At 40.5% G+C, this 9,062-nt stretch overlaps 2 protein-coding genes across 4 annotated transcripts in view; one reads left to right on the top strand and one right to left on the bottom strand.

Moving 5' to 3' along the window:
- Positions 1–5,318, top strand: part of LOC115554262 (killer cell lectin-like receptor subfamily B member 1B allele B) — a 29,253-nt gene extending 23,935 nt beyond the window's left edge. For all 3 annotated transcript variants that reach the window (XM_030370919.1, XM_030370920.1, XM_030370921.1), the window contains 3 exons: positions 4,115–4,266; positions 4,398–4,492; positions 4,675–5,318. In XM_030370919.1, coding sequence (XP_030226779.1) covers positions 4,115–4,266; positions 4,398–4,492; positions 4,675–4,816 — 389 coding nt within the window. In that variant the 3' untranslated portion in view covers positions 4,817–5,318. The remainder of the gene's footprint in view (positions 1–4,114; positions 4,267–4,397; positions 4,493–4,674) is intronic.
- A 577-nt stretch (positions 5,319–5,895) lies between these two features.
- LOC115554264 (transient receptor potential cation channel subfamily V member 6-like) lies at positions 5,896–6,878 on the bottom strand. The gene is made up of 2 exons (XM_030370923.1): positions 6,839–6,878; positions 5,896–6,632 (listed from the first exon to the last, which is right to left on the bottom strand). The coding sequence occupies exons 1-2, from the start codon at positions 6,850–6,852 to the stop codon at positions 6,359–6,361; spliced, it is 288 nt and encodes a 95-aa protein (XP_030226783.1). The 5' UTR covers positions 6,853–6,878; the 3' UTR covers positions 5,896–6,358.
- Between the last annotated feature and the right edge of the window lie 2,184 nt (positions 6,879–9,062).

Raw genomic sequence — 9,062 nt, forward strand, 5'->3', positions numbered from 1 at the left:
ACATCTACGTTTCGAGACGATTGCAACAGTGCCACACATGATCATATTTGAATATGTTTTGGGGTAGTAATTAGCTGTCGATTTTGGAGGCCTTTATCAATAATGACCAGCTATAGATTTGCTTCCCGATGGAGATTTTTGACAAATTACATGTTAATTAGCATCTACACGTTAAGCTGAGTCCAATGAGATCAAGCTCGCCCTCTTGCTACACCGAGATCATGTCCTAGACCTAGGTGTACCATGTAAAATACATGTTACCATTAGCTACAGTGTCATGCTTGGTGTCATTGGACTCAGCTCAACGTGCAGATGCTAAATAACATGTCATTTGTCACAAATTTTTATCGGGAAGCAAATCAATAGCTGCTCATTATTGATTAAGGCCTCCAATTTCGACAGCTAATTACTACCATTAAACATGTTTGAATATGCTCATGTGTGGCACCGTTGCAATCGCCTGGAAGCGTAGATGTTGAAGGACACCTTGTTCGTCCTACGCCACTGGGAAGATATTTACATGCTTCTGATTGACTAATGAATTGATTCAGCTATTCCCCCAGAAGTCTGGGGTCAAAAGGTCAAAAGGAGACGGCACCAGCCCCGTGGAAAAAAATAGAATACCACCCAACACACTCAGGAGATTAATGATATTTAAATTATTATGAGCATGAAGTCTTTATTTGCATGGGTTTACATTTCGTTCTGTGTAGCATGGAAAAATCGGAGAAACACTCCCATTCAGAATGCATTGGTTTACATTTTGTTCTTTCGAAAACGGTTCTTTAGTAATAATATTTGAGGGAATATTTTTTTGTTGTTGTTTTAGCAGCGAAATGCACCGTGTGCGTGTGTGTGTGTGTGTGTGTGCGCGTGCGTGTGTGCGTGTGTATGTGTGTGTGTCAGTGCGTGCGTGTGCGTGTGTGTGCTTGTGTGTGTGTGCGTGCGTGTGTGTGTATAACACGCTATTTTATGTTGAAATGCGACGTAATCCAGTGTTCACGAAACGTACACTGTCAACGTATGCTTTTGGCGACTGGGTTGGTTCTCAGATATACGTCTTTCTAACAAGATGGTATCATTAAAAGTTACATAAAGTAACAGTTTAATAACACAAACGCAGGAAGCACGTGAGCTGCTAGTTTAGCGAAAGCAGCGTCCCTATTCCTAACAACCTGACGTCGTTGAAACATGCGAGCGAGCCGATCAAATCCTAATAACTATAAAACTAAAGATCAGACACAATCACTGACTGAAGATTATGCAAGTAAAAAGTATATTTCTCGCTAGAAATGTTATTAGAAACACGTTTAACGGTGAATTGGTCCTAAAATATTGCATTTCCCATTCAGATAATAAAGATTAATAAAGATCATACACATATACTGACTGAAGATTATGTAAGGAAAATGTACATTTCTCGCTAGAAATGTCATTAGAAACGCGTTTAACGGTATATCTCTCCTAAAATATTGCATTTCCAATTCAGATAATAAAGATTAATATAGGCTACGCCGTGTTCCGGAGCCGCGGGGGATTCTGGGAATTGGGGTTGTCAGTTGACAAAAGGGGCTTTTGTTAACTTGTTTTGTTGTTAGGATTAAGTGGGGTTAATGGGTTCGGGATGTTATGTGGTTGTGTGTTGTTCTATCAACATTGTTCGTGTGTTCATTGTTGTCGACACTGTCACCGAGAGTGACGTGACCATCGTTTCGCGCAGCTGTTCCGTGTTGTAGTCTCGTTCAATAAAAACCAACTCTCGTTGTCGAGCATTCAATAAAAACCAACTCTCGTTGTCGAGCGTGCCCCCCCCCCCCCCCCCCCCCCCCTACAAAGTGTCGCCCCCCCCCCCTACAATCGTGTCGTCGTCGTCGTCCTCAACAAACGTGTCTCCCCCCCCCCCCCCCAGTCAACAACAGTCTACCTCCCCCCCCCCCTGCGTAAACAATCGTGTCCACAATTTGCCGCGATAGCCGTGAAACCCAAACCCCGAAACCCGCCTCCACAGCGGCACGCGTGGATACTGTAGGTATAACACGCTATTTTTTACGTTGAAATGCTACGCATCCAGTGTTCATGGAAACGTACACCGTAGACGTTTTTTCTTGGCGACTGGGTTGCATTATATATATCAAATAAATAAAATCCCTAGTAAATAAAATAGCAAAGCCTATCATCTTGAAACCCATGGCCCTTAGTTTCAGAAACAGGCACAGAGAGTGGAACAACAGCAGGTCCCTCTTCATCTCCTGATGTATCTGAGGATGTGAGACAAGTTGAGCTCATAAAGTGGCAACTAAAAGTTATTTCAAGCAATCATGGGGCACTTCAGACGGAAAGGAGCTAAACAACATTAATAACAAATAGCCTATTGTATGCTATGAGCAGGTTAAGAGGCTGTTATCAATCCTGTATGCTTCATGCTTTTAGAGAGGTCTCTCCTTCAGCAGACAGTGAGAAAGAAGGCATGATAGAGGAAGAGGGAGGTGAAGAGATTGAGGGAAACGAAGGCTGCTCTAAGGGTGAGGAGTGGTCAGAAGAGGAAAGGGAAAGAACTGAGAGCACTGCAGATCATTTGGACCCAGGACTACTGTGAGATACTAAGATATGGATCAAGAGAGTAAGAGAGACTGCCTTTGTATAGGGCCACAGCCTTTTTGCTACACTCCTGTATATTTAGTGTGTTTAAGACAGATAAAACACACACAATTACATCCAGGAGAATGATGATTAATCCCCCTTTTCCTATTCTAAATATCTTATTAAGAGCCTCTTTAATTAAGATTGGTATTTTTCACACTTTTGACAATGTTGCCACACAATGAGTGCCACACAATACCACCAAGCGATCGAATGGGTGAAATATTGTTCAATGTTCAGTCTTTAAAAAAGGACTAATCTATCTTTTTTCCACAAGCTATTTGATTTTGCAAGCGAATATCATCAAACTAAAATTAATGTGTGCAATGCTCTTCTAGCTAAACACACACACACACACACACACACACACACACACACACACACACACACACACACACACACACACACACACACACACACACACACACACACACACACACACACACACACAGAGAGACAGAGAGACAGAGAGAGAATATACACAGAAATCGTACTATTTCAGAATACATTTAGACAGAGCTATTTAAACAGTTTCACAACCTCCCCACAATGCAGATGTCAATAATCATATCCGGTAACGTTTACCCAAGACACAGAGCTGCTTGTGTTCTCATCCAGCAGAAGAATGCATAAGGGGATGCCTGCTCCCTGGTGACCGGTTTACCCCAAGCACAAAGGCTAACATTTAGATTACTCTGAGGAAGTTAGGGTGGGCTACCCCAAGCACAAAGGCTAACATTTAGACTACTCTGATGAAAGGTATGGTGGCAAGACAATGCAAGGAACAGGAAAACAAAGCTTTATGATTGAAAGGAACCAACATATGGATTTTTCCAGCACAATAGTTATACGAAAAAGATATTAGCAAAGCTTGCGGTTGAGACCTCTAGCCCTACTCTGCGTGCATAGCAATGAATCTCAGACACAAGTAGGAACAGTTATTGTATTGAGGGTAGGCCTAACAGTTTGAGAGACCAAACAGCAAGCAGGGCTGACGTCAGTGCAACCCGCTTGACACCAAAACCATCTAGTACACCCTAGCAACCACCTAGAACACCATCTTACACCATCTAGAATGCCCTAGCAACCACATAGAACACTAGAGAAACCAACTGGAACATCTTAACATCCACCCTAGGACACCTCTAAGCAACCATACAGAGCACCCTGGCAACCACCTACAATATCCTCTCAACCGTCCACACAAAATAAGCCACATATAACCACCATAAAACTACAGCACTACTCCACGACACTCAACTGTACATTTAAAATATACCAGGTCCTAGAAACCTCTTCATCAGGCGGCACACCTCAATTTGTTCTGAAATTGTACTTTTTCAACTACTTCTTTCATTCTCATCTCAATACAATTGCTGTGTACTTATCTTTGTGTTGTGCTGTGTGTGTGTGTTGTGTGTGTGTGGTGGCGCGTGTGTGCGTGTCTTTCTGTCTGTCTATTCTTCCCTCACAGCCCCTGACAGCGACCGATGCCCTGACAGCTGGGTGTTCCTTGGGGGCTCCTGCTTCTACCAGCCCAAAGAGAGAAAAAGCTGGGAGCAAGGCAGGATCTTCTGCCAGAATCTAACAGCGGACCTGGCTGTGATCTCTGACAAGAGCATCCAGGTAACATCAATACTTTCCTTCTTTCCCATGTCCTCTTCTCCTCTAAGAGCAAACCTGGGAATGCCCTCATCTACTCTTACAGCCTATCTGTAAATAAACAACGGTATGAAAATATAACTTGATGTTTTCAGAATTCTCTGGCGCAACAAATCAAAGTACCGCACTGGATTGGCCTACAATACCTAAGGAGTTGGAAATGGGTGGACAACCGGACCCCATACACAGGGTAAGAAAAGCATAGGATCTCTGGTTACATCTGGAGATAAAACAATTAATCGATATAAGGCGTGCTTTTAATTTGATTGAGGGATCATTAAGGGAACGAGCTGGATAGCACACACGCACACAGTCATCATCATCCACTTCACCATCCTCTAAACCTCTGTATTTTCTGTTTTTTCTCGGTAGTAATTTGCCTGCAGGAACTAAGGAGTCGTGTGCTTTACTGGAGAGCAAGACACCTGGAGAACAAGCCAACATTCGAGGTGCCAGATGTCCAATTTCTGCCCATTTCATTTGTCAGAAGGAGGCGTCACTTGCTAGTGCCTAGGGCTTCTGATGCTCTTCTAGCTATAGGCCTGTGTCTCATCCTCATTTATATGAAGTATGATTAACAAGTATAATGAAACTCATTGATGCGGCAAACTCTATCCTTTTATCTCAAAGCCCAGCACTGTATGACCAACTGACTAGGCTTCATGCAGTGAATATTAGCCTACTTTGTTTGGGTGAATATCCTCAATTTATGTTTCTATGCAGATAATCTAAATGAGGAGTTTGATTTCCTACCATACTCTTTCACTCAAGGGCATTTCAAAGCATAAAGCTTCTTTAAAACCGTGCTTATTTATTTATTAGAATGAACTTAATCCACTCCACTTGGAGCATAATGTGATATGATGCTCCAATATTCTGATTTTACACCTTAAGCGTCTGCTGAATTTAGTATTATTCAACTATTAATTGTATTCAACTAGTAGTCAACTTTTTGGCATATTTGCTTTCGATGTATCCTGTGCCTATTTTCGAAATAAAGACATCTTTTCATTTAAGAGTGGTTATATTGTCATTGTACATTTATATATATTATATTAAAAAAAAAAAAAAAAGGTCAAATATACAAACAAAACATGGCCACTATAAAACCAAACATCTAGAGAATCAAAAAATACACTCACAATAACAAACACACAAAAGAAATGAGTGCAATAGTCACTTCCACGTCCGTTTTAGCTGTGACCAGACACAATCAGATACAACTTAATTCATCTCAATGGTCCACACACAACACAGCGCAGCATATCTCTGTTACTTCTATAAAAATAATACATATATTCAGTTCTATGGCCTAATACTGCTTAAACTGCACCGATGGCTATGTACAGACATAAAAAATAAAAATAGATGTCTTCTTTGAGTGCTCTAACGTAGCGATGGACCAGGGGGAAGGACAGCCAGAGGGTTTTCGTAGGCCACGAGTCTTTCTGAGAACAAGCTACTTCTACTTCTAGACCAGGGGTGCCAAATATGTGGATTGCGATCGACCGGTCGATCGGTGTCGATATTAACATTTCAACAAAAAGAATTGCATCCCTATGACATTTACCACTGGATTGATGAAAATTGTCTGTTGGACTTTGACCAACTTTTTCAAGACTCTCAAGACTGCTATCCATTTAGGGAAGATGTTGAGGTTGATTTACTCAATCACAAAAAATTGCAGCACTGTTTCACCTGAACAAGTCTGCAGTGAAGGAAGAGATTTTGATAGTACGAACTGATATTGAGCTTCAATCCAGGGCTCATGGACAATTTTGGAACTTACTCACAAAGGAAAAGTATCCAAACATGAGGAAATGTGCTACTTCCTTGACTGCATTATTTGGCTCTACTTATTTATGCTTGTCCTTTTACCACATAAAGATTATTAAGTGCAAACACCGTTCCACCATGACTGATTGTCTTTTGGAAGCATGCTTGAGACTACTACCAGCAGCCGCTGTGTCTAGCATTTTGCCATGTAGGTAGATCATTTTGACCTGCTCATTTTTAAAGTAGCTTGCACGCCCTTAAAGTGTGGGCCCCCCCTGTTCTAGACAAATCGGATATCCCGCACCTCCTGCTCCTCCTCCTCATACTCAGGCTCCAGGTCCATGCTCAGAGCGCTGCGGCGGATGGCCTGCCAGCCCGCGTGGACCTTGTTGAAGCCCCTCCTCTGCTTGTTGCTCCTGAGCTCCGGGCCGCCGCCACTCTCCCCGCCTTTCTCCCCCTCCTCTCTCTCGGCGGCACCACCCTCGCCATCCTTGGCGAAGGCGTTGATGTAGCGCCGCATCTTCTGCACCATCAGGTCGTTCCTGTCCTCCACCCTGCGGACGGGAGACCAGCACAGGAAGAGCTCCAAACGGTTCTACTGATACGGAGTGTGTTTCATTTTAATGAGGAAGAATCTCTGCCAATGCTATGTATTTGCTGTAGCTTTGATATAATTGTAGAAGTAATGTATGCATGTATGCTTGAAATATGTTCAATGGCAGAAGCAGACGCAGCCAGGAGGTCTGTAGGGGTTCCTGACCTCAGGTACCACATCTGCTTCAGGCCGTAGTTCAGACCACACACGCATCATTTTTTTATATGTTGTATATTGACCTTGTTTTTCCACAGGCACCGGGGAAGCCTTCTCTCCAGCATCAGAGTGGTGGCCACCACCTGCACACACACTTTACAATTTACAAAATAAAAATGAATTGATGGAAATGATTTCAATAAACTCACCCTCCCATTATGTGGTGCATTTACAAGGAGGGTGCGTAATACTTGCTTTCTAATATCCATATCAACACTTTCCACAATTTGTACCAATGTGTAACACTTGTTGAATCAAACGTGTGCGCACTTATTTGAGTGCGTGTGTGATCGGCGTGCGCAAGCCCAAAGCCGCTCCCCACCTGCGTCCTCCAGAGCTCGTCCCTCTCCTGCGCCACACGCCAGTGGGTGTCGCTCATCATGGCGATGAGCAGGTTGAGCAGCAGGATGTAGGACACCACGGAGAAGGTGCAGTGCAGCACGTGGACGATGGGTGGCGTGTAGAAGGTGTGGTCCACCGGCGGCAGGTCGATGAGGCCCACACTCAAACTGGGAGAACAGCGTGATGGGGAAGGAGCGGTACGCGGGGATGGACTCCGGGTCCAGGGTCATGTACACCATCCACAGGGCTGCCGCGGCAACCAAACAACTGACAGAATGTGTGGACACAATGAACAATCAATAAACACTAGTATATACACATATATATATATATATATATATATATATATATATATATATATATATATATATATATATATATATACATATATACATATATATATATATATATATATATATATATATATATATATATATATATATATATATATATATATATATATATATGTATATACATTGCATCTCCACTAGGGTTAGTGGTAATTGAATAGGGATATGTATGTGCTGAAGTTATAGCAGTGGTACAGCTCTACAGTTATGGATTGCATTAACACTGTATGTGGTCGTCAAGAAAGTATTGCAAGACTTGACTCAAATGTGGAAACCCGATGAGGACAATGAAACTGAGCCACATGAATTTGGTCAGGTCTCCAAATATATCTAGAGAGAGACCAGAAACACATTGCAACACATCAGATTAATAAAACAATACTCATAGTCATAGTACTAACTAATATATATCTTGTTATATATATATTTATATTATCCATAAATTTATCTTGTTTGTATATTTGTATTTCTTAGGTTTGTATCTTTTATATATATGTACATATTTATATTATATATATATATATATATATATATATGTATATATTTATATTATATATATATATATATATATATATATATATATATATATATATATATATAATATTATACATAATATTATATTTTATTCTTAATATTTGTGTATGTAAAGCCTATCTGGAGTTCGTGACAAAAATAATTTAAACACAAATAAATATGTGACATATAAAATATATGTTAATATAGATAAAAAATAAATAAATAAATAAATATATATATATATATATCAGTGTATATATATATATCATTTTGCTTCCGCGTTATGGGGCCAAGACACGTGACCTATTCCCTGACGTACCGGATGCAGAGATCTTCTTCTTCTTCTAGTTTAGTGGTGGATCATAGTTTTTCCCCATATACCCGCCACCTACTTGACTACTACACAGGAGTTTGTGACAAGGCCGTTTGCAAATTATACTTTAAATCGTAAAAATAAATTCAAAGAAAAAACCAAACTAACGAAACAAAATAATACAAACTAACAAAAGAAATGAATAAAAAATGAATAATAAAGCTAATTTATCAGCAATTTCATTGCCATATATTCCATGGTGGGCTGGAATCCAACAGAACTGAATAACTAAACCAAGGCTTATAATATTTAAAAGAAGATGCTTTACATCTATCACCAAATCTTCACGTATTGAATTATCTGTTATAAAACTATATAAAAGTATCTACAACCCATCTAAGAGCGGTTATTATTGTGGCCATCTCGATTGAGTATACTGATAAAGTCACCCACTCTATATCCATAATATGGATATAGAGTGGGTGACTTTATCAGTATACTCACTGAATAAACAGTTCATAAACACAAGTGCATCTTATTGAACATTATTTATTTTCATCACCAATTATAGTAGAACAGCTTTCTCTAGCAGTTTGTGATGCATTTTGGAAACAGGAGATGAGCCCCTGGTCTAATTATTTAGGTAGCACAC

This window comes from Gadus morhua, chromosome 11, assembly GCF_902167405.1.
Source record: "Gadus morhua chromosome 11, gadMor3.0, whole genome shotgun sequence".
Taxonomy (NCBI): Eukaryota; Metazoa; Chordata; class Actinopteri; order Gadiformes; family Gadidae; genus Gadus; species Gadus morhua.